The following is a 24465-nucleotide window of genomic DNA, read 5'->3' on the forward strand; positions in this document are numbered from 1 at the left end:
CCTGACCATGCCCCTAAGGACATCCCCCGTATTGGTTTCAATACGTCCTGCTTGATCTCACCTAGGGCGGGTCTAGCCTGGTCCTCGCCCACCTCACCCTGCACCCTTCTTCACCATCCCAGACAGAGACAAGCTGCAAAAAATGAGATACATGTTTTTAAACAGCTGAAACTTGGAAACAATTTAGAATCCGCTGCAGCTGTTAAATATGTTGTGAACATGGGGAAGTGTTCTTGGTGTGTTACTATTAAATGAAAAAGACAAGCAGTTTCAAAAAACCGACAAAGAGTACACGTGATCCCCAATTTCGTTTCTGTGGGTTTTACTTAAGATTGTAAAGATGCTTACCCAGATGTCAACTGGGGTCTCCCTGCCCCTTTAGACTCAAGCCCAAGTCCATGCCCAGTGGGTCTCAAAGTCCACCCCAAGGTTTCTGGGAATCCCCCGGGGCTTATATGTCTGGGCTCCTCTCCTTCGGGTTTCTACTTCCTGTTGTGTCCGTTCCATTTTGTAGAGACCCAGATATAAATAAAGCATAGCTCCTTCTCCAAGTCCCGATCCCCCGACTCCTGCTGAAAACGACTGCTCACAAAGCATTTGCGAATGTCGTGTGGAGATGTGGAGGGGTGGGGGAGGGGTAAGGAGGCTTTACACGACAACAGAAGAAAACAACTTTGAAACGACATTAGACACTCTCGTTACTCAAATGTCCTCGGTCACCCATTTCAGGGGGAAGTCCCACTGACCCTTCGCCGCTGTCATTCTCCGCCCCACAGCAGTGCCCGGGTTCATCCCCCGACCCCTCCCCACCCCCTTCCTTTCTCTGCTCTCATGTCCTCTTCTCTGACCTTCCGCCTCAAAAACCAAACTGTAATGACGCTCATGTCACGTGGGGAGCAATGTGACATCTCAGTTCACGGAGCTTCAGCTCCTGCCAACACTCGACACCTACACAGATTATACCAAGTCCTTTGCCCAAGCAAGAACCGCTCCTTCCCCAAAGGAATCCTGGTGCCCGTCTCGTGATAAGCCCGGGCTTGTCTGTTGCAGGATGAAGGATTGCAGAGATCCTCCAGCCAACGGCTGGAGTGCTCAGTGTGGGCACGTTGTTCGGGCTCTCTGGCATGACGTTCATCATCTGTGAAACGAGGGTGTGAGGTTAGCTCGCGCTCCTCCACAGGAGGCCAGTAGCTCCCTGGCGTCCAGACCGGCTACAGGTGTGCCAGGCTTTTGATTCCCTCAGCTCTCGAGGTGGCCAGCTGGGGCCGGGGCAGGGAATGAGACCACAGCAGCCTTGTCCACGTCCCAAGTCAGAGGCTGTCTGAATGTGATCACGCGTGTGCCGAGATGTGAAAAGCGTGGGAGGCTGTGCTAGATCGAGAGCTATAATCCCTCCCAGTTGTGACAGCCCCGTGACAGAGATTGACACTTGAGTGACAGGAAGCCTAGTTTGTGAGTAGGCGTTAATTTGTTATTGGTGGGGGTGCCGAATCCTAAACAACATCTTGTTGAAGTTAGAACTGATGGAGTGAGCTCACTTTACTCCTTTATTTGAACACTTATTTGGGTCCAAACGCAGAGAGTCCTGAAGCAGGGGAAAGAATTTGGGTTTGGACCCCAGCTCTGCCGGTGCAGCAGTCAGAGTGGAGTCAGGAGACGGGAACCTCCCAGTTATTTTAACAAAGAGAATTTAACATAAAGCAATGAAGTAGCCACTGCAGGAGGCCGTTATTACCCTTAAGGTGGGTTGGGGGGCGGGGCACAGAAAAGATGGTGGAATTCTTAACACTGAGGGGCTTGGAAGGGGAGCCTCACAGAAGGAACCACGGGGCTCTATAGGAGGGGCTCCCCAGGGCTGGTGTCCCTGGGGCCGGTGTCCCCGGGGCTAGCTCTGTAAGAGATGGGAAAACTGCAACTGGACTCCACGGCTGCTGCCCGGCAGAAGCGGGGACAGGGTCAGGGGGAGACGCTCCCAGAAACAGGAAACAGGTGGGGAGGGGTGAGTGGTCCTTCCTGCTTCTTCCTCCAGCCTCTGTCCCCCAGGGCGCAGCCTCACGAGGAGCAGCTGGCAAAGCAGAAAGGGGGGCTGCAGAGCCCCCCAGCAGCTGACTGTCCTGGGCAAGGGGCTGAGAGACCGAGGCCGGCCCGGCCTCATGCCAGCAGAGGGGCTGGGCATGCCAGTCTTGCCTCTGACCTCTGGGGCATGAGAGCCGGTGACCTCTAAGTTCCTCCTAAGTTCTTCACATTCGACAAGACTGGACGGGTCACATCAGCATTTCTAGGTGGCCTCAGAGGTGGGGGAGGGAAGAGGATGGGAGGCGAAGGGGAGACTGTGAGGGACGAGCTGCCATTTCCCCCAAACGCAGCCAGGCCCTCGGCACTCGTGGACGTCCCGTCAGAGCAGAGAGCAGGCAACGTCTCTTAATTAATCCCTTTCCCAGGCTACGGCTGTTTGTTTGTGTTAAAAACAAGAACATGATAACAGAGCTATAAGTAGCTCTGTGCTCAGCTGTGCGAAGTGGCGAGAACTGAACCCGCCACTGGGGGGAGAAGCTGAGGTCTCCGCCTGCCCAGGACGAGGGCTGGGGCCGTGTCCAGAACAGCAACTGGCTTAGGTCACTTTGTCAAGGACCCAAAGGAGCAGCAGACTCAGGTGACCCTGAGCTCACCCTCAATGAGCCATCATTACCTGGACTCCTCTGCTCGGTGCCTCCCACATCCTTGGCTGATGTGGGACCTGACTGGCTGGCACCTGCTTTGGCCGGAGGGCGATGTCACGGCAGGACAGGTGGGTCTCTGTCATCTGACCCTGCTGGTCTGGTCTTGTCTGGAGGCCACTCTGGAGGCTGTGGAGGCCTGGTCGGGGGAGCCCGACCGCTGGAAGCAAGCCCGTCTGAGGCTAGTTCTGGTCCCAGCCCTTGCTCACGGTGAGACGATGGGCAAATCATTTCCCCCCTCTAGGCCTCAGTTTCCTCATCTGCAAAAAGGAGGGTTAGAAAGATGATCTCCAAGATCCCCCGAGCATTCATGATCCGAATTACTCAATGTGGGAGAAAAATCAAAATTTGTTAAGTCTTTAAAACAGATAGATACATTTCTATCATACACGAGAAAGTTTTTGCAATCGAGAAAAGAAAACCCCAAATAGAAAACTTGGTGTGACTGATAAATCATTACAAATCCCCGGAGGCTGTTCTCACGGGACGGGGGAAGGTGAGTAGCAAAACCTCGGAGGCTCCGTGTCATCGATGAAGCAGGGCCTGTGGGATCTTGCCTCCGCTTCCCCAGCTCCCTGCACCCCCGCCCCCACCCCGACACCCGGCACGTAACACAGGGCATTAGCCCGGCCTGGGGATCAAAGTCAGGGCTGAGCCGTGTCCTCCACCCACGTGCGGCCTCTGCGCAGTTTAGCCGATTGTCACGTTTCCATGTCCCCTGCACTTTCAGACTTGGTCCTAGGCCCCTTTTCCTCAGTTATGCCCTCGGCTCCTTCCAGCCGTGCTTCCGGCTGCCCAGGTCGCCTGGGCCGCCCCAGCCGCGACGGTCAATCGCCCGTCCCAGAATAGACCCGCGACCCGATTCCCATCTGTGTGAGGGGGCGCGTGGCATCCGGTACCCTCTGAACCATCTTTCCTTGCCGACAGCCAGAAAACCCATGCTCTTTGATAGCTCTAGATGCACCAGAGACAAAGGCAGTCGGTTATCTCTGAACCCCGTACGAACACCTTCCAAGGCGGCCGCGTAGCACCTGTCGTCCCCTGCAGGCCCTGCGGGGCGCCCGGCTCTGTCTTTCCTCTGACTCTCTGCTGGTCTGCGGCCGCACTACTTACTCTCACTGGGCTTCGGTTGTTCATTCATAAAAAAAAAGAAACTAGCTACCCCATAGCTCTGCCGTAAGTATTAAAAAGAACATAGAAAAAGAGCTCGATATTTATAGAATGGACGAACATGTGAATTCATACGTCAAGGACCATCTGGTTTATATGCAGGACCTTTCGTGGCTATGATGATGTGACCCTGTCCACCAGCTGAAAAGAAACGTTCTCTCAAACGACTGTCTTTCAAAGTGAATTTTATATTTTAATCTACAGGAGACGAGGTTGAGGTTTAGCTGGCTGTTTAGACTCGGTACGTAGAAAAGTGGGTAAAAGAAATCTTGGTGAATTCAGTCTTGTTTGTGGCGAGGTAGCCTGAGTTAATTAGAAGCCTAAAGCGTGAATCATTTTTGAAGAAGAGCAGGTTCATTTCCCTAAAAACCCACTGCCAATAATACTGTAATAGTCAACAGTTTATCTAGTGCTTAATCTCTTCCAAGAGCTTTATGGAAGTTAACTCACCACAGCCACTTAAGAGATAACAAAATTGAGCACAGAGAAGTTAAAGAAATCCTCAGGTTATGCATCAGGCCGGTGGAGTCGGCGCCCGCACTGTGGCAGTCTGGCCCTGGGGTCTGGTGCATAATCACGGCCCTGTCCTCTGAAGGACACGTACAGGTGAGCCACGTACAGGTGTGTTTTGCCACCTGTGGGGGGCGGGGAATAGAAGCCTGGTCAGTGGCTCGGTGTCCGGCTGGGAGGAAGGCCGCACAAAGACGGGAAGCTGATCGGCCGCCGACATGTGTCGACCGCGGTGAGTCGTGGAGGCGAGTGTCGGGGCCGGGCGGAGAGGGGGCCGTGGCTAAGGAAGGTGGTGGGTGCTGTGAATACAGAGCCCAGACCTGGGCAGCCTACGACCATGAGAGACAGAGCTCCTGGAACGGGGGCCGAAAAGCCCGGATGTTCATGTGCTGCCTCCTCCGGCGGAAGCGACAGCCTCTCTGGTGGCCGGCGGTGGCCGGGGCAGCAGTGGCAGGGTAGGTGTCAGCGGTGACGTCCACAGCCCCCAGTAGCACGGTCGTGGGCCAGGGCCCAGCAGTGGCAGTAGCAGCGAGGCTGTGAGTTGGCAGGGTGGTTCGCGGAGGGAATTCACTCAGCCAAAACGCCCGCGAGGGAAAGCTGAACATCGAACATTCCCCACCTTCGAAGGCCTGTGGGTCTGTGCCAGTCTGGCTGGCCACCCTCTCTCTCTCCCCCTTCTCCTCTCCCCTCAGGAGCGAGCCCCCAGTACAGCCCTCTCTGTCGGGGCCTTCGCTATGTTCGCCCACCTGTTACGGACTCGCCTGGGGCCTCTTTCCATTCTCGAATGGCTCATCCAAGATATTCTGCTTAAAGATTCTCTTCCCTAGAAAAGTTCTCCTGTCGTTTGGGAGTGTGGGGGCGGGGGGTGAGGCTGGGAGCGGGGGAGGGGAAGCAAATGCTCCTGTTTCTGCTCCTTCCCATCCTTAATTGTTCCGAAAGGTGGTCTGAATAAACACAAAAGCGACAGTTTTCAAACGTTTTTTCTTCGCTAGTAGAACTCTTTTTTTTTTCTTCACAAATATCTCCATGCAGATCCCGAAGGTGTGAAACATTTTTAAATTTTAAAACTTGAAATGAAATTCACATAGTGTAAAATTGTCTATCCTGAAGCGAGCAATCCAGTGGCGTTTAATAGACTCACAACGTCGTGCAGCTGCCGCCTGTGAATAAAACCCCGAGCCCATCAGGAAGTCGCTCCCCGTTTCCCTGGCCCTCGGCAGCCATCGGTCTGGTTTCTGTCTCTGGATTTGCCTATTCTGGACATTCCATATCGATGGAATTACACGCTGGTTGACCTTTTGTGTCTGGTTTCCTTCACTTAGCAAGACATTTTTGAGGTTCACGTGAGTTGTAGCACGTGTCAGAGCTTTACTCCTTTTTAGGGCTGAATAATATTCCATGGTGCGGTTAGACACAATTTGCTTATCCATTCATCTGTTGAAACATGCACATTTCTGCTCTGTTCAGAACCAGAAGTGGGACACTGAGTCCCCCCTTCACACCCAGCTTCCACCTCCAAGGAGCTCCTGACACTCCCCTGGGCTTGGTGAGAAGCCCTTTGATGAAATGCTAATTTGTTTCCTGGGAGGCTCAGGTAAGGGGCTTGTAGAAGCTTCCATTTGAAAGAAAGGCAATGCCACTACAAAAAGAGAAAAGAAAAGGAAAGAAAGAAACTGCATTCATGCAAAAGAGTGCCTGACGTAATAGGAATCATGGGAGGCCAGAGGCTGCTGGGCAAAGAGTCTTTGAGCCACTGCCCTTGGGTCCTGCCCAAGAGCCTCAGGGCATTCTCCGGGGGGGTGGGCAGGTCTGCCCAACAGCAAGGAGACCGAGCCTGCTGCTTTTATGACTTCACTTGCTGAAACTGCAGCCACGCCTCTGTAAAGTACGTTCTGCACGCTCCGTGCCATAAACAGGTGCCCGACTGTGGGCGTCACCTTCCACAAGTTTTCTCTGTCTTTCCGCATTATTTACAGTGGAATTTTCCCAGGTCCCAATGGAAACCCTCTGAGCATCTGGGTCCTTTCTAGAAAGAAAGATTTGTCCCCTGCTCTACTGTGCCCTGCTGCCAGTGCGGGACAGTCCTGTTTCCTGAGGTGTGGCCAATCAGATCACAGGGCCAGTTTTAGTTGGGGTAAGCCCTCTCTGAAAGGAGCCAGCTCCTGTAATAATAGAGAAAATCCTCTCTGTGAAAGGCCCTGGACGCAGTGGGCCGGCAAATGCTGATGGCTCGTTTGTGTAATCACAGCGGCTCTGCTCAGCCGGCCGCTGCCCAGGTATGAAGCACAGCTGGTTTGTGTCAGTGCGGGGGGTGGAGACAGCTGCTCGCTCGGCTGGGCTGGCCCAGGTGGGTCAGCGCCTCTGCTCAGACCTCACCTGCTTCTGCATGGGGAAGCAGCGAAAGTTCCCCTGCCGGGAAGCAGACGTTTCCGTGGGCCGCAGCCTCCACACTCACGGACCTTCCCGGACGTAAGTAGACAGCAGAGCTGTCTGTCCTTGCCTTCTGCTGCTGGGACAGCCCGAGGGGGTGGCCGTTCTCGAGGTCACCAGGAGGGAGTTACAGACACAGCCAGGCCTTCCCTCTGTGGTTCTGAAAGTCACGTTGAACCAGGAGTCATTTTGTTATATTCTTTAGTCTATTGACCTGTTTTAAAAGGTGGTTCAGATGGTCTGATGGTCAATAAAATTGTTGAATTCAATTTGGTGAGTGAGTTTCAAAAATTAACATTACATTGAACCATACGAATTTCCAGCTGCCAGCGGTTTAACCTGGTTGGTACAAGTGAGTTACTGTAATTCATGGGGGTGTAATGGTTGTAACATTCAATTTTATTTCCTAATGAGGCATAATTTTCCGAATGAACACAAATGATGATTTTTACATTCTATCAGTGAGCATATAATTCTTTCTGTTCATCTGATAAACAGCAAATGGCAAGAAGGAATTAAGGAATTGTACGTGTCCTTTTGATTAAAGGGTCTGAAGTGAGAGAATTGGTTACTACAGTGATGTCATTCAATTTTCCCAGCTTGGGGATATTTTAAGTTTCCCCAATCAAAATACTTATATTTTGGTTTTTCTTGTTGACATAGCACATGGCAGCTACTCAGTTAAGGTTAGTGGAATGGATACGCAAATCAATGGACATATTTATTTTATTTTATTTTTTGAGGATGCTATTCTATTTATTTTTAATTGAAGAAGTGATTTAAATTTTTTTCCCCTGTCTACTTCCCCCCCCCCCGCCCCCTACAACTAGTCTATAGTCCATGTCCATGAGTCTCTGTTTGTTCTGTTAGTTCGTTGCTTTTAGGTTTATATCCCACATATAAGTGATATCATGGGATTTTCAACTTTTTCTATCTGGCTTATTTCGCTGAGCACGATTATCTCGAGTTCTATCCATGTCGTTGCAAATGGCAGTATTTCATCTCTTCTTATGGCTGAGTAATATTCCATTGTGTACATGTACCACGGCTCCTTTAGCCAGTCATCTAACGTAGACGATTTCCGAGGAAATACGGCGATGACAGTGAAATTGACGTGGAGAAACCTCGAATGAGAAGGCAGGACAGTTCTGTGTCCCTTTCGGTCCTCTTAAACTGGCCTTGGGCCAGCCCCTGCCTTCTCCAGCCTGCTTCCCCAGTGGGTTAGACCGGTAACCTCTAAGGTCTAAAAGTCTATGGCTTTTAAAGTTTTCTGTGACTTCGTTTCTCCACCTAGGGGAAGCGGAGGTAATAATAGTTCCAGTCCGCCTTACGTTATGGGGTCTCATGGAAGTCGCTGGATAAAGCTAGCAGGTGTCCTGCGTTTCTCTGAACTGTGTACGAAGCATCCTCATGATGGTGATGATTGATACACACTGTCCCTGACTGAGCCCAGTGACACGATTCTAGTTCCCGGCCGCATGCTGCTTCACATGACAACTTATTCCTCGTCTGGCCCCCACTCCCCGTATTCCTCAGCGGCAAAACCATCTCGCCTCCGCAAAAATATGTACAGAAGTGAAACTGATTCGATGAAACAAGTGTTTAGAGTAAGAAATATAAAAGCCATATGTTGTTGAAGAGAAGTGGATTTCTCGCCTCCCAACGTTTGACACCGAGCCCTGCTGTCGCCGGCAGTGGGACACCAGCCGCCCTGCTCCTCCAAACCGCACACGATCAGAAGCAGAAGACGTCCCCGCGGCGGCCCTCCACCGGCGCGCCTGGGCCAACGGACCCCCTCGTCACTCGTTTGTGTATACACGTGTCTGTGTACATTGGCGCGAACCCAGGGACGCCGTAACAAACTCGTTTTTCAGAAGTGTCTGCCAACCCCGGGGTGGGGAATAAAAACACCAGCCTGTGACTGGGAAAGAGTCTGGGTGGTACATCGTGAAAGAGAACCCTTCAAAAGCAATTTTCCATGAAGTCCCTGCCGAGATAAACATTCCCCCTCATCTGGCTGTCGGGTCTGGGGAGCCGAGCAGACGGAAAAAGCCTCAGACCGTCAGTTTTACAGATGTGAATACCCTTCTGTCTCTTCCAGTTGCCTCTGGTAAAATCCCAAGGGACGCTGGGCACTCCGAATCACCATGGGCAACGAGAACAGCACCCCGGACAACCAGGTGGGTGTCAGGGAGCTTCTCTCTCAACATGCTGGGCAATCTAGACTTTCCAGAATCTCCTCTCCAACCAGGAGCGGAAGCTAAAACACAAATCGTGCCTCCACACCTGCGGGCGTATGGGTATCTGTGTGGGCATTCTAAATTTCATTTTCAGGATGACCTTATTAAATCTAGCCCTAATTTTATGATTTGTAAAACCTGTTTTTTATTTTTGTTCTGTGCTTTCAAAATTGACATAATTTTGAGAGTCTGGCACATTTTCCTGGGCCTCCTGCCCCACAATCAACTTACATGGGTGCAGCACAGGAGATAAAAATAAAACCTTTTCCACGCTCCTCCCCAAAACGAATTATGGCGCTTTTAAAAGTGATTTCGAAATCTACCAGCGTTGAGCTCAAGGTGAACTATCGTTTTCATAGGTTTTCACGATTGAGGAGTGTACTTTTAACTGCTTAATGGTGCATAAGGCTGGGATATTAACATATATTTAAATTTTATCATTATCCATTTTAAGTTTGAGAGTTTTAATCCAATGTCCTGATGAACAAAATCAAGGAGATACTTTCCCATTTATGTCGCATACGGTGGAAATTGTGGATTAGTGGTATTGAGTTCTTGGAATGAGAAAATTGGATGTAAAATCCAGCATAATGCAGTTCACTCTCCCTCTGCCTTTGTCTTCCCTACAACCCTTTCTCCAGCAGGAAAACAGGAGCATTGAAAGAAAAGTTGGCAAGCTCCAGTCTTTAGGGGCAGGGGAGGAACGGTGATCGTGTTAAATGGGTGTGACACAGTAGGGCGAGGGGGGTAACGTGGCAGACAGGTGGGGTCCTGTGTCAAGGACGCAGCCACCGTCCACTCCTGCTGCCTCCAGGTGGGAATGAGGGTCCCCTGTCCCCAGATCTTCCCAGTTCTTCAAGGGAAGTCAGAAACCCATATTTGTTTCTATGAAACCTCTAAGTGTTTATAAGTAAACTTTTTATTTTGAGGTAACGGTAGATGTACATGATGTTATAAGAAATCATACCTTTCCCCCTCCCCGTTTGCCTATTTCCCCCTAAAGGTTACATCCTGTAAACTGTAGGACCATAACCCAGATACTGACATTAATGAGGGTAAGACATGGAACATTTCCATCACTGGGAGGGGTCCTCCTGTTGTCCTCTTGGCCACGCCCACCTCCCTCTCAGCCCCCACTCCTAGTCCCCAGCAACTTCTGATCTGTTCTCTATCTCTATAACATCAACGTTCTGAGAATGTCGCATACATGGAATCGTATGGTATGTGACCTTTGGGAACTGGCTTTTCTCACTCAGCCTAATTTCCTTGGGATCCATCCAGGTCGCGGTGTGCGTCGATAGTCCATCCCTCTGTATTGCTGAGTGGTATTCACGCTGGAGACGCACTACACTTCATGTAGCTCTTCACTCGTCGAGGGACATCTGGGTCGTTTCCAGTTCGGGGCTATTACAAATCAAGTTGCGATGAACACTCATATATAGATTTTTTTTTTTATGAACATGTGTTTTCATTTCTCTGAGATAAATGCCCAAGAGTGCAATTGCTGGGTCATATGGTAGTTGGCTGCTTAGTTTTATAAGGAACGGCCAAGCTGTTTTCTAGAACCGCGGTACCGTTTTACACTCCCACCCTCGGTGTGTGAGTGATCCAATTTCTCTCTGGCCGTCGTTTGGTGCTGTCAATACTCGGTACTGCCATTCCGATGTGTGTGTCATGACAGCTCATCGTGGTTATTTTAATTTGCATTTCCCGATAAGAGATGATGTTGAACATCTTTAACGTGCTTATTGCCATCCGCGTACGTATATTTTCATCCGTATATTCTCTTTGGTGAAATATCTGTTCATGTTTTTGCCCGTTTTCTTTTTTCCCCCACATTTTCTAATTTTACTTTTTTTTTTACTGTTGAGTTTTTAGAGTTCTCGATGTAGTCTAGATACTTCTCTCTTGTCGGATTCTCCAATTCTCCCATCCTCGCTGGTCTCTTCATCCTCTTAAAAGGGTCTTTTACAGAACAAAATTTTTATGAGGTACAGTTTGTCGGTTTTTCCTTTTATAGATAGTGCTTTTGGTGTCAAATCTAAGAGTTCTTTGTCTAGTCCTACAGCCTAAAATTTTTCTCCTGTGGTTTTTTTTTTCCTAAACATTTTATAGTTTTACATTTTATATTTAAATCCATAATCCATTTTGAGTTAATTTGTGTGTGTGTGAGCTGTGAGATTTCAGTCAAGGTCCATTTTATCGTGTTCGTGTTTGGTTTTGCTTTGCCTATGAACATCCATCTCTCCAGATCATGTGTTGAAAACACTATCCTTCTTCCATTGAACAGCTTTTCTGCCTTTATCAAAAATTAGTTGGTTATATTTGTGTGAGTCTATTTCTGGATTCTCGTTTTTCATTCCATTGATCTATGCGTCTATTCTTCTGCTGATGCCATGCGGTTTCGATTACTGCTGCTATATAATAAGTCTTAAAATCAGGTAGGTTGATTTCCTTCCACATGATTATTTTTCAACATCGCTTTAGCTATTCTGAGAGCTATGGCTGGCTGTACATATAAATTTTAGAAGAAGCTTGTCTATGTCTACAAAATTCCTTCCAGGGATTTTGATAGGAATTGTACTAAACCTATCGATCAATTTGGGGAGCACCGATGTCTTCACCATGTTGAGTCATCCAGCCCATGAACACATAGCGTATCTCTCCATTTATTTAGGTACTCTTTGATTTCTCTTGTCATCATTTTGTAATTTTGAGTATATGTATCCTGCATATGTTTTAAGTTTACGCTTCAGTATTTCTTTTCTCTGCGGTGGTTATAAACGGTATTATGTTTTTAATTTTGGTTTCCACCAGTTCATTGTTAATGTATTGATTTTTGTGTGTTGATCGTGTATCCTATGACCTCGCTGAACTCACTTGTTAGTTCCAAACCTTTCTTAAAAAATAGATTCCTTGGGATTTTCTATGTAGACAGTCATGGTATTTGCAAATAGGGAGAGTTATATTTCTTCTCCTCAATTCCATATGCCTTCTATTTATTTTTCTTGCCTAATCACGGTGGCTAGGAATTCTGAGACTATGTTACTTAAGGGTTGTCAGAGTGGGCATCATTGTCTTGTTCCCAGTCTTGGGGAGGACACATTCACTTTTTCACTTTTAAGTAAGATATCAGCTGCAGATTTTTTGTAAATTCTCTTTATCAATTTGAGGAAGTTCCTCTCTATTTCTGGTTTGCCAAGGAGCTTTATCATGAATGTGCACTAGGTATTTTCAAATGCTTTTTCTTTATCAATTGATGTAATCATACGATCCTTTGGCCTGTCGACATGATAGATTACGCTGATTAATTTTTGAATGTGAACTAGTCTTGCATACCTGGAGTAAATCCCACTTGGTGCAAAATTATTTTTAAACATTGTTAGATTTGATTTGTTAAAAATTTGTTGAGAATTTTTGTGTTTAAATTCATGAGAAACGTTGCTCTGTGGTTTTATTTTTTTGTCTGGTGCTGGTATCAGGGTGATACTGGTCTCATAAAATGAGATAGGAAATGCTCTCTCCTCTTCTATTTCTTCTAGAAGAGATCGTATAAAGAAATCTTACAACTTTAAAAATCCCAGCGATTTAAATAATTTCTAAATACTCTGTGGGCAAAATATATATATATATATTCCTGCTGGCTGGGGTTGGCTCATGTCCTGCTTCTTTGTAACTTCTCCGTAAAGGAATGTTCCATCTCGCGTTTTAGAGTGGAGAAGGGCGTGGCCATTGGTTGAGTGCCTTCCATGTGCAGACACAGTACAGGGCGCTAGACTCATATTCCAGCCTTTATTCCTGCTCATTAACAAACCAAGCAGCTCAAGTTCAACACCTTCCCTAAGGACTTACAGATATGTTTGGGCCTCAAACCCTCTGCAGGCCCCACTGTTGGCTACAAACAGGGGAGAGCACGGATTTTGACTTCCCAGAGAACATTTGGCGATTTCCGAAGATATTTTTGTGTCATAGCTCCAGGGTGGAGATGTTACTGGTACCTAGTTGGTCAAGGTCAGGGATGCTGCTAAAGTTCTCACTGCACAATACTTAAATGTCAAGGCGCTCAGATTAAGAAACTCCAGAATAGAGGAACATTTTTCTTACCTGCTTTAGAACTCCTAGGGGCAGTGGGTAAATTTCTCTAACCTAAGATAAATTTCTACCTGAATACAGACAACGTTTAAAGTAGCTTACATTTGTCTCTCTATTTATTAAATCATGCTGTCTAGAATTGAAACCTGGTTTATTTAGGGTAGACTCATAGAAATGGAATTGCTGCCTCAAATGAAGGGTAAATATTTTTGAAAGGCTCTTGCTCTATACCTGTTCCTAAACCTATACCTATACCTCAAATGCTTTTCAAAACGGCGCTGCTAATTTCATGAGGGTACGAGGGCCCTTCTCCCTACATCCTTGCAAGCAATGAATATTTTAGTGTTTCCAATATGTGCTGATTAGAAAAGTAGAAATGCTCAAAGCCTTAAAAACCCTCGCTTTTCACCTATGTCCCCACTTCTTACCTCCTGCCAGCTCCCAGCCTCATTCACCCCCCTCGTCCCTGCCTTCCTGGTGCAGACGAGAGGTTTACTCAGCATTCCACGTTTGCACACCCCCGACCTCAGCAGACATGACTTGCTGGGCATTACGGGGTTGCCTTTAGGATCCCAGGTTCAGAACAAGGTCTGCCTTCCACAGAGAAATGAGTGGGATGGAGCACGGGTATGTTTGGCTAAGGACTCAGGGGTGTCCCATGGGGCTGGGGCTCTAGAACCATCTTTTCACTGTATCATGGATCTCTACCTTGATGACCCACAGTCATCCCAGGTTCCTCAAACCTGAACTCAGCTTCGTTCCCTGACCCTCTCCTCCTCCTGTGTCCCGCCTTCTGGGGAGCCATGATCTACCCCACCATCCAAGACAGAAATCTGGGCTTACCAACGACTCCCCCTACCCCCATTCTCCACATTGGATACATCACTCTGCGATTTAGTAATTAATAAATTAATGAATGACATGGCCATTTAGCCTTCTGACTTTCTGTTTAATTAGGACTATGTTTAGGTTGGGAGAGACAGAAGCCCATCTCCAACGACAGTAAGCAGAAAAGGCTTGTAGAATTAAAAAGCCCACAGAGAAGGTCAAGCGCCCAGAGTCACTGAGTCCAGGGGTTCCAAAGATGACGCTGGAGGTTTCTCTTCTCCGGAGCGTGTCCTGCTTCCCCCACAACGCCTTAGTGCGCGGGGGGGGGGCCCCCAGCCCTGCCGGCAGCTCCTACCTTCCACGCTCCTTCCAGCCCACGATCCAGCCTCCCGGTCAGCCTCCTCTGAGGAATCAGACTGGCCGCGATTGTGTCCTGTGCCTTCCCTGGGATCAGTCACCACGTCCTGGAATATGGAACACAGAGATCAGCCAGTCTGAGTCACACACACACACACCCCCGTGCAGGAGAAAGGGGCCCGGACTGATAACTGCCCATCAATAACGTCACGAAACCCTTTCTCGAAAGACAAAAATGTAGCACGTATTCATTATGCTGTTTTTGTCTAATAGTTTCCCCCTCTCCATTCCTACTGCCACAACCCTATCACCCCACCCCCGGATCATGGCAGACACCTCCAAACTCGTTTCCCTGTCTCCACACTCCGCCACACCGCATCCGAACCCCCAGTCCTCTCTCTGAAGCTCTGTCTCTGTGAAGACACACTTCCGGGGGTCCCCGCATGCTGCTTACAGGTCATCTCTTAGAAATATGAGTCTGAAGGACTCATATTTTCATAGACTGAGGACCAGGCACTAAGGTCCAGCCTGTTGCCAGGGCAAAGGATGAGGGACGGGCCCGCCCAGGCCGGGCTCTTGCCTTCTCTGTGCAGCCTCCTCTGTTGTCCGATCGCCCCGGTGGCCTTGGGCAGGGAGGGAGCACACCCAGCAGCTTAGGCCTGGGAACAGAAACTGCCAAAACTGTCACCGTGTTCCTAGGACCCTGCTCACTGCGGCCTGTCCTAACGGCGAGACCCCTTTGCTTTCAGCAAGAGGACTCCGGCCTGCACAACGTCGTCCTGTGGCCTCCGAACCCTGGGCCTCCGCAGGTACTGGGAAGTGTGCTCTGCCCTGCATGGTCTGCTTTTCAGCCGCCTTCCCAACGCCCAGACGGTGGCAGACTTTTGGGGTGGCGTGTTCGTTTGTATTTTTAGGGTTTCCCTCCTCCTCCTTTCGTTACCTCCTCCCGTCCACCTTAAATACGTTGAAAAATGCAGTCGAATCTGCAGTACGCGTCCAGGTTTACAAAAATGACATTTTGGTGTGCCGACCCAAGAACCGGCCAGGTCGATATGCTGCGGGATGCTGAGCGAGGCTTTGCTCAACGTAAAGCAGACGCGGGAGCCCAGGGGCCAGCGCTGACCCTTCCGAACTCTGCTGCTTTGGTTTCCTTTGTCCCGGGGTGAGCCTGGGTATCGAGTGGCGGCCCCATCTTTGCTGGTGGGCAAACCGATTTGTCATAAAAAAAGATCGAATTCGGGATCAATTGTGAGTGTCGTTACGGAGTAGCGCGGCTGGAGGAGTCCCATAGCTTGAGCTCTGCCCGAAGTGTTCCCCGTCGACCGGGGAGGAAGGCAGACTGGGGGCCGTGCGCCCTCTCCATCCCGAAGAGGTCGCCGAGGTCAGTGTGTGCTCGCGGAGGGGTCAGGGCGAGGCAGTGAGCCGCTGCCGGCCCTGAAACCCTGTCGCACCCAGCCGGGCCGCAGCGTTGGCCACCCAGGGCCCCGTGCCTCGCTCTATGAAAAGAGCCCCTCACCATAACTGTGTGTCGTGCCGGCGGGGGTGGGGGGGGTGGTGACTAGACTAACCGGGGGATCACGTCATAAATTATATAAACGTCTAACCACTGTGCTGTATGCCTGAAACTAACATAAAATAATACTGAGTGTCAGCTGTAATTGAAAAACAAAAGCCACTTTGTCCCCAAGGGTGGCTGCCAGGTAGGTCTGCTCGGGGCTTGTGTCTCTGCATATCACACCAAGCGGAGATGTTTGAGCCTGGGGAAGCCTCCTACCCATGAGTTTTCATCGGCTTCTCATTATTCTCCTGGGACGTAGGCAGGCCCAGGCTTATCGCTCTGGTTTTCTAGACAAGAGACAGGCTTAGAAGATTAATCACAGGTCATTTGGAGGAGCGAGCATGATGACCTTGGTGTCTGGAGGGTCACCACGAGTGGCCGGGCCAGCTGTTTTCAAACCGGGTTCTTTTGTCCAGCCTGGGGCTCTTCACAGCACTTTGCAGCAGAGCTCGAGGTCTCAGTGACAGGCTTCCACGTCCTGAGGTGGCTGCGGGGTTTCATGTACTTGGTGAAGAGTTATGGAGCCCTTTGTGGTTATTCTAAAACAACAACAACAACTTCTGAAAAGCAACCCATTGTCCGGATGTTTCTGTAGTTAGATTCCGGGGTGGGGTGGGGCGGGCGGACGTTTTCAAGGATAGAAACTATGGTCAGTGCTATAAAGCAAGAAGACAGGTGCAGAGACTCCTGAGCTGGCCCTGGGTGTCAGGGAAGGCTGTCCCCAGGAGCTGCAGGCTGAGCGGGACATGAATGGGGCCAGGAGGAATGAGCAGGTCACCGTCACTGTGCACACCTCCCCCAGCCCAGGCCTCGCAGGGGTGGCCTCCCTCATCCTGGCTCAGTGTCTGAGAAGCAGCCAGGGGCTGAGGTTCGTTCCTGAAGGTGACCTCAGCACTGGTGGCCTCAGGTTGTGGAGTTGGTTGACATCCAAGGAACAGAGTGCCAAGGACAGGAGACCCTGTGCTACCTGGGCTGTCTCTGGAATGTAGATCACCCAGAAGTGTGACTGAGCACGTTTCCGCAGGCTGAGGCCGGTTGTGGCTCCGGCCCCGTGTGATCGCTATTTCGATGACACGCATAAGTACCGGCACGTATTGCTTACACGCTGGGGGCACCGAGTTTGACGTGGGGTCGTGTCTGAGTTTCTGAGGAACCCAACATGACAACAGCGTTAGACTAGTGCTGCCAAACGAGAAAGAAATAGAGGGAAGAAGCAATGAACCAGCAGGACCGCGGATGTTCGGAAGGATGGAGGCCTCCTTTGTTGTGATGTCGGGTCTCCCAGCCCAGAGGTTTGGTGCTGATTTTCACGAGAACGATGATGAAGTTTGTGTGTGCACTGACTGTGTGGCTCCAGGTTTTGGCCAGATGCGTCTACTGAAGAGTCTGGTTACCTTCTCTGGCTTTAATCTGAGATGGCCATTGGGGCTCTTAGGCGATAGGTTTTGAATCCGTTTCTTCTTTGCGTTAATAACAACTGGCAGATACGAGCGTCTGCCACGGTCTCGCCAGGCGCCACGCGCTTCTCGCGTGTTATTTTACTTAACTTTCCAAGCAATGCTGTCATCGCGACCCTTATTTTCCAGACATGGTCCTGGAGGGGTAGAGCCGGAAGGCTTCTTGCGAAATAAGTGGCGAAGCTTGCCTCCTAACCAATACGCCTGGTTCCTGTGCCCTAATTCTTGAGCCAATCCTCAAGCTGTGCGGCATGAGTGGCTATAGGGATTCTAGAGGGGCCATTTCAGGTATGACCAAGTAAGAATCACAGGACATTACAGGCCAGTCTGATAAACCCGACTCTTCGAATGCAGGGGCTCTTCCATTTATACAGCTTTTTTGGTTTTTGTGTTTGTTTGTTTGTTTGTTTGTTTTTTGCCATACCGACAAAAGGTGATCCTGTCACCCACCGAGGCAGGCAGGCCAGGGATTGTGGTCCCTGTTTTATAGATGGAGAAACAGTCTCCGAAAGGTGAAGTGACTTGGGTTTTCTGAACTGGTCCAACCCTCTGTGAATTACATTCTTCTAAAACATTAAACACAGACATTAACCTCAAGCCGTTTTTTGAAGCCTCAGAAGTTTCCCTTTTCACGCAGACTGAGGACGTCAGACCACGTCCACTCTGGCCTGGCGAGGTTCCTGGGTCCTTTTAGGACAACTCCTACCATCCAACCCAGATGTTTGTGGGGAAGGGGAGAAGAGATCATTTACTGAATGTGTGTCTCTTGTGCATTCGCTATACTGTAAGTTACATGAGGATGGGAATCATGTCTTATTTTTCTAATTTAGTTTTTATTCGAGAATATTCTCAGGTTTACAGAGAGCTCGCAAAGATAGTACTTGCTCTTCCCCCAGCTTCCCCCAAAGCCGACATCTTCCACTGTGTCTTTTTAATCTTCCATGCCACCCAAGACCCAGACTCAGCCCTTCCTCGACATGAGGCAGAATCTTCAAAACCCCACTGCAATCTCGGTTCTTCCGTTTTTAAATGGAAGTGCGGCGATTCAAACCCAGCTCTCTCCGACTCCAAAGCTTGTTCATTTTTTCAACCATACCGCATCAGAAAACGTCCCGTTGGGGGAAGCCTACAAGGTCACCCTTGTGGCCTCCCCCTTGCTGGCCCGCCAGGGCGATGAGTCGCTTCCATCTTTCATTTCCGCAACGAAGGTGCAGAAATGGTTGGGGCAATCTAGCAGAACTGGTCTGAGCTTTTGCCTTCCCGCAACAGGGAAGACGGGCGCCCGCATAGGACCTGTGTCCCTCCTCCATATTTGGAGGCCTGGCAGTTGCTTCTGAAATCTGATTCTGACGCCATGGGGATGACCTTTGGTCTACTTCCCAGCGTTCACCTGCGGTCACGCAGCTACCAAGAAGCTCGTTCAAAGAGCGGGCAAGATGATCTGGCCATGATTCAACCATGTTCGTTAAGCCTCCCTATTGGCATGGCCCGTCTGGAGAGATGCAGTACATTTAAGAGGTGATGTCAGGAATTTTTTTGTTTTTGTTTTTTTAGTGGTGAAACACTTTGGCTTTTGATGAAGTCTCTTTTCCAGAACTGGCAAGTCGCTGGGACTGTTTGAAGATCGCTTTAACATAGACACGGGGCTCAGAGTATTCCAGAGCCAGAGAAAGGCTGTGTGTTTACTCGAGCAACTGGCAGCAAAGGGAAGATGGGAAGAAGCAGCCTGACAAGTCAGCTCGTCCTATGGAGGATTGCCAATTTTTTTTTTTCCCAGCCTGCTCTTTGGGAGCGAAAGGGGTAATTTTAGAAATGCATGCTGTCTCGCAGTGATGCCTGTTGACGCAACGGACCCCTAGGGCTCCCGTAAGCAGCAGGGCTCAGTACCGTTGCTGGGGTGGGGAACATGAAGACCCTGGGGGCCATACGGCCCGGGGCGAGGGCGGCGAGCGCGGAAGGCGCTTCTCCCCACTCGCAGAAATGGCTGCCTCACGAATGGGGGAATAATCTGCTTCTCAAACATTCGACAGATATTTATAAAGTGCCTCCCTCCGCCAAGTGCTATTCTCGGCCTCGACTCTAGGCGCCCGTTGCACATTATTCATAAATGTCCAGTTGTTTTAGTTATTTGGAGCGCGGCAGGGAGATGGCAGGGATCACGGGCAGCTGTTCCCACCGTCTGGCGAGGCAGCATAGACAGACGTCCGACGCGTAGGCTCCAGACCCGAACTCTGGGTCCAGCACCACTCCCAAGCTGTGTGGCCTTGGCCAAGTGGCTTAACCTCTCTGTGCTAAGCGAGAGAGAGTGTGTGTGTGTGTGTGTGTGTGTGTGTGTGCGCGCGCGCGAAGCAAAGAAGGGCTGTTGCAAGGATTGAATGAGTCTAAATATGTAAAGCACAGAAAAGCACAGCACTCGGCAACCAAGGATGATTTGTAGTCATGTTTGCTGCTATTGTCACAGCGGGAGAAGCGCTATTTAAGGTGTGAGTGCTGTTGTTATTGTGGAGAGAGCGCTGGACTCGGAGGCAGGCGACCCCGGCGACTTCGCCCTGTTTCTCATCTGGAAAATGGGAAACGTTATTTCACCCGCCTGTTCAGCTCACAGGGGTTTGCTGGATGTCAGAGCGCTTTGAAGAGGGCAGTGTGTCACCCCCTGCCCCTTGACCCCTGTCCCCATCCCCCTCCCCCCTTGTGAATAGTGCTTGAATAGTGCTCTCCCTTTAAGCTTTATTCTAACTCATCTGCATATGTTTGTGTTGGAGGGGGCTGGTATTCTTGCAGATTAGCTTTCTATTAGGAGGAGGGGCGGGGCTAAAAGGGGAGAAAGGTCTGCCCTTTTTTCTTCTTCAGAGATGAATCCCAGGCCCTTGTCACGGTTCCTTTGACTGAGGGAGTTTCGCATGTGGTCCCTTTTTCCCCCGTTAGTTAAGCAGAGATCTTTCTCCTCACTCCATCTTGTCTGCATCTGTCTGGGTTGTGAGACGTGTCGATGTCTTTTTAGAATTACTTTAAAGTAACCTTGATCGTGGAATAAAGGGCTGGGGATTTATCTGTTAAATCTGCAGAATAACTCACTGCAGATACCGTGGTGATTGAAAGGGAAGGCTGGCTGTAGAAGGTATTTGGAGCTGACGCTTGCAAGATAGTTAGTCACATAGGAATTGGGTTATGATTTAAAAACGCAGGACCTGGATATGAAACTGTCACTCACTCTGTATGTGATTCTTGAGTTACCACAGCAAACATTTTAAATCAAAGGTAGCGAGCGATATTATATAGATGAAGAACCATCCTCAGACTGGTCAGGAACACTTTGGAGTTTGAAGTTACGGTGATTTAAAGTTTGTACTGTCTTGGTAGCGTCCTATGCAGGTGATTGTCATCCTGGATTCACAGATCAGGAGACTGAGGCCCAGAGGACAGGGACGGGGCTTCCGTTACAAGGCGTGGTTCCGACAGCAGGGAGGTCAAGCCGGCCTGGCTCAGCGGTCCCTCCTAGGCGACGCTCAGCCCCAGCTCTCTCTGCCTCCTTTGACACTTGCGCATTGCAGGGGTCGAACGGAGGTGCCTTTTCCTGGCCCTGGATCCATCCAGACTCTACTGCTGCGTGATCTTGACCAAAATACTGAACCTCTCAAAGCCTCAGCTCTAGGCAAGGACATAAATAAGGTTGTTGTGAACATTTGGTGGTATGGCTTATGGAAAGCTGCTGGCCCAGTGCCCGGCACTTAGTAAGTGCTCAATAAACAGAGGCTAGTGTTGTTGTTGTTATTATTATTTTGTTGTTGTTGTTGTTATTTACCTCCACATTCTGTTCTAGCAAAAGTGAGTGGAGATTTTCCAACCGAGATGTTTGGGCCGCTGAGAGCGGAGGCCTCTTTTGTATTTTACCTCTGGGCACAACGGAGTGAAGAGAGCGGCCAGCCGCTCAGAGAAATGCACCAGATGGGGAAAGATCTCCTCTGGGCATTTTTCTACCCGCTGGCTGCCCTCTTCCACGATAGCTAGAAACAGGCTGCCGGTAACTCTGCATTCATACTCCACAGACCCGCCCACCAGATCTTCAACCCTCCGGTTCTCTGGGGAGTCCTGTGGAAGGACCTGGCTTGACCCACGTCTTACGTGAACCCCGATGAGCAGGAGTATAGGGTACCATGACTGGCATTTCCGTGAGAACCTCAGAGATGAAGATTTGGGTGGAAGAATTCTTTCGAATGAGGAAGCGTGTGCTGTTTCTGGGAGGGATCTGTTTCTGGTTAAGGGCCAGCGCCTTTGGGAAGACAAAATAAAAGACAACCACGGCTTTGGAAAACACGCTTGCAGTGTACAAAGTCCATTCCTTCGTTTCCAATCTGCGTATCACATTTAAATGAGCGTCATTCAAATTTCGCTTTTGAAACATCCCTTTCTGTCCTGTGATCTGAAGTTTTGACTGCACTTCAGTATTTTTTGTATCTTGGTTTTAAAAATCAGCTCAACAGCAGACAAGCTCATTGTGGGGGTTAAAAAAGAGTAGGTCCCCAACTCTCGGAGTAGTTAGGACCTCCGATGGGTGGCCCTAAGTCTCCAAGGGCCCCCCATTTCTCGGTTTCCTTTCTTCCCTTTTTTCTTTTCCTTCCTTCTCTCTCTCTCTCTCTCTCTCTCTCTAGTTTCCAGCTGAATTCTGGTGTGAAAACCATGATCGGGGGCAGGGGGAGGAACACGTGTTTTCCGCTAGGCGTGGCCACAAACACACTGGATACCTCGAGATCTTAGATTCCATGTCCCCGCTTTCACCAGGGGGCAGACGACCCCAAACCGCGGTGTCCCCAGTCCTGGTTTCTTCCCGCAACAGTAATCCCGCCCCACTGGAACCACCAGTGCAACCGCGTTTCTTCCCCATCACGTGAGAGCAGGGGTCGCGCTTGCTTTGCGCATCATTCGGCCTCCAGGCGCAGCTCCGCGCCAGCACGTGGCATGGGCTCGGTCGGATGCTAAGGCAAATGAACATCTTGCTCCTTGAAATGCTGCAATCAGTGGCCCGTTGATAAATACCTTTGTGTTTTCTCCTATTTGATTTTCTTTCCAATTTCTCTTTCTTCTGACTCAGAGGACTCCGTCAGCTCAGAGTCCAGGATCCCTGCCACCACTTGGGAACAGTGAGAATACAAAAAAGAAGCCGGAGGAGGCTGGGAGCACTGACCATGGGGACTCGCCCAGGTAGGTGCCAAGTTCAGAGGCCTGACACAGCCCACGGCATGGCCAGAGCTCACTGCCTGCTCGGTGTTGGCTTTGCTTCATTCGCTTTGAAAATTTTACCCGAACACCTGCAACATGTTCTTCAGTGGTGAGAGGTTCCAAACAGTGGTTCATAGACCTTTTGCCCAGATCTGCATGATTGGAAAATTAATGTTTTTCTGCCCAAAGATGAAATTAGTAATTATAGACTTCCATTCCGGCAACACTCCGGGTTGTTTATCTTCATCGTCAGAACTTTTAAAAAGATCAAGGCTACCAAGGGGCCCATCGGGGCGTCTCATCCGTGGCCAAGCTGGGGTCTGTCGTGGGGAAGGAAGAGACTTTTCTCTCCCCTTCTAGGTTCTTTCGGCTGGTCTAACAATTAAATCATTGTGAGACAGGTTCACAAGAGAAGATAACCAAACTGAATTACAGATGTACACACACAGAACCCCCCCACACACACACACAAGAGAATCAGAGACCCCCACATCCCTGAGAGGTTCAAAGATAGAAGGGTAGAATGAGTTACAGAGATGGCATGCTGAGCTTAGGAATGAGGTGAGAGGCCTGGGCTTCTGAGGGGAAGAAGGTCATCGCAGGATGATAAGAAGAGCAGATGTTTGGTAATTAGATGTTTGCTCTGCCCTCTAGATCGGCCATAAAAAGTTATCCCTGGTAATAACTCTTGTTATGGGCAAAGCCCTCAATTTAAATTCTTCTAGGTTGTTAAGGGGGGGGGGGGCAGATGTTTCTCTTTAGCCTGAAGGGTCTTGATTGCCTTTAGCTCAAAATAATCCACATGCCAAACCAGCTCATCTTGAGGAGGCCTGTTCTGAACCCCTTCACGGTAGGCACCACATGATCAGACAGGATTCATAAAACTTACGAAAGTGACCAACGCCCTTAGTCCCAGGGAGGCTGGTGGATGGATTCCAGACATCAATGAGGCCGCACTGTTGCAGTGGAACCGGTCGGTGCCTCCGCACTGACCCGCGGTCAGGTCTGGATTTCCCCGCTGTGGCTGTTGGGAAGATGCCCCATAGATTCTTCCCCTGCGTTCAGCACCCACGGGTTTGGGGGCATTCACAGCAGAGGGCCCACAGATACGAACGTCCAGTCCCCAGAAAGGACATGGGCCAGGAATACTGGAGGCAATTAATTGCCAGCGTGTTGAGCACATGCTCTGGTTGGACAAACCCTCCTGATCTATTGTAGCCCAGCTTCCGGGAGGGCAGAGTTACAGGCCTTCAAGGGGTGAATGACTAGGAGCTCCAAGGAACAACAGACCGTGGAACTTTGAGTCCCAGTGCTTTGCAATAGCTTCTCATCTTAAGAGTTTAAGCAACATTTGCTACTTTGACTTTTCACTATGGAAGATCATGGGTAAGTAAGAGCTACCCCTCGTGGCAGGAATTTCCATATCTGACTGTGCCGGTTCCAGAGCCTCTCGGAACGAACGTCAGATTTCTTTAGGGAACTGGGGATCGGATGGGAAGGATCGCGGGGTGTGCCTTGAGCAGCACCTTCGACCTCTGTTCCACTTTCACAAACTTTATGTCGGGTAACTGGACGGAGGTTTTAATATTTAGCTCTGACGAGACCGGACGACTGGTGCGAATCGATCATGAAACCGATGGGTGGATTCGCCTCTTCTGGAATTAATTCTACACGAGGGAAGCCGCCGCCGGCTGAGACCCGAGGTCCGGCTGCTCCCTCCCCATCTTTGTGAGGTTCCGGGGTCTCCTAAGAGGCTTGGAAGTTGTTTGGGGCCTGTGTGTCACAGCTGGCCTGAAGAGTAAGGGCAGCTCAAAGGTCTTTTGTTTCTTGTTCCTCAGCTTTAGTCAATTATTATTTTTCCCTCAAGAACTGCCTCTCGCCAGCATGCA

At 49.8% G+C, this 24465-nt stretch overlaps 1 protein-coding gene across 4 annotated transcripts in view; it reads left to right on the top strand.

Annotated features, from left to right (window-relative positions):
• Positions 1 to 24465, top strand: part of TACC2 (transforming acidic coiled-coil containing protein 2) — a 176283-nt gene that overhangs the window by 7820 nt on the left and 143998 nt on the right. For 2 of the 4 annotated variants that reach the window (XM_016149087.2, XM_036223909.1), the window contains exons 2-4: positions 8929 to 9007; positions 15094 to 15153; positions 22449 to 22558. In XM_016149087.2, coding sequence (XP_016004573.2) covers positions 8975 to 9007; positions 15094 to 15153; positions 22449 to 22558 — 203 coding nt within the window. In that variant the 5' untranslated portion in view covers positions 8929 to 8974. The remainder of the gene's footprint in view (positions 1 to 8928; positions 9008 to 15093; positions 15154 to 22448; positions 22559 to 24465) is intronic. The other 2 variants (XM_036223910.1, XM_036223911.1) reach the window with 1 other exon arrangement.

The sequence above is a fragment of the Rousettus aegyptiacus genome, unplaced genomic scaffold (genome assembly GCF_014176215.1).
Source record: "Rousettus aegyptiacus isolate mRouAeg1 unplaced genomic scaffold, mRouAeg1.p scaffold_m13_p_6, whole genome shotgun sequence".
Taxonomy (NCBI): Eukaryota; Metazoa; Chordata; class Mammalia; order Chiroptera; family Pteropodidae; genus Rousettus; species Rousettus aegyptiacus.